This window comes from Myotis davidii, unplaced genomic scaffold (genome assembly GCF_000327345.1).
Source record: "Myotis davidii unplaced genomic scaffold, ASM32734v1 scaffold274, whole genome shotgun sequence".
Lineage (NCBI taxonomy): Eukaryota > Metazoa > Chordata > Mammalia > Chiroptera > Vespertilionidae > Myotis > Myotis davidii.
The window spans coordinates 2,184,552-2,184,812 of record NW_006285613.1 but is presented as its reverse complement, the minus strand read 5'-3'; the positions used below and the strand labels follow the sequence as shown (position 1 = coordinate 2,184,812).

At 65.5% G+C, this 261-nt stretch overlaps 1 protein-coding gene across 1 annotated transcript in view; it reads left to right on the top strand.

The window, feature by feature from the left end:
* The first annotated feature begins 6 nt into the window (after positions 1 to 6).
* SRSF2 (serine/arginine-rich splicing factor 2) overlaps positions 7 to 261 on the top strand; it is a 2,739-nt gene continuing 2,484 nt past the window's right edge. Inside the window, exon 1 of the mRNA XM_015559219.1 lies at positions 7 to 259. Coding sequence (XP_015414705.1) covers positions 24 to 259 — 236 coding nt within the window. The 5' untranslated portion in view covers positions 7 to 23. The remainder of the gene's footprint in view (positions 260 to 261) is intronic.

The window sequence follows — 261 nt, the reverse complement described above, 5'->3', positions numbered from 1 at the left end:
GGCCAGGCTGACGCTCCAGGGCCATGAGTTACGGCCGCCCGCCTCCCGATGTGGAGGGCATGACCTCCCTCAAGGTGGACAACCTGACCTACCGTACCTCGCCCGACACCCTGAGGCGCGTCTTCGAGAAGTACGGGCGCGTCGGCGACGTATACATCCCGCGGGACCGCTACACTAAGGAATCCCGCGGCTTCGCCTTCGTCCGCTTCCACGACAAGCGTGACGCCGAAGACGCCATGGACGCCATGGATGGAGCAGAGC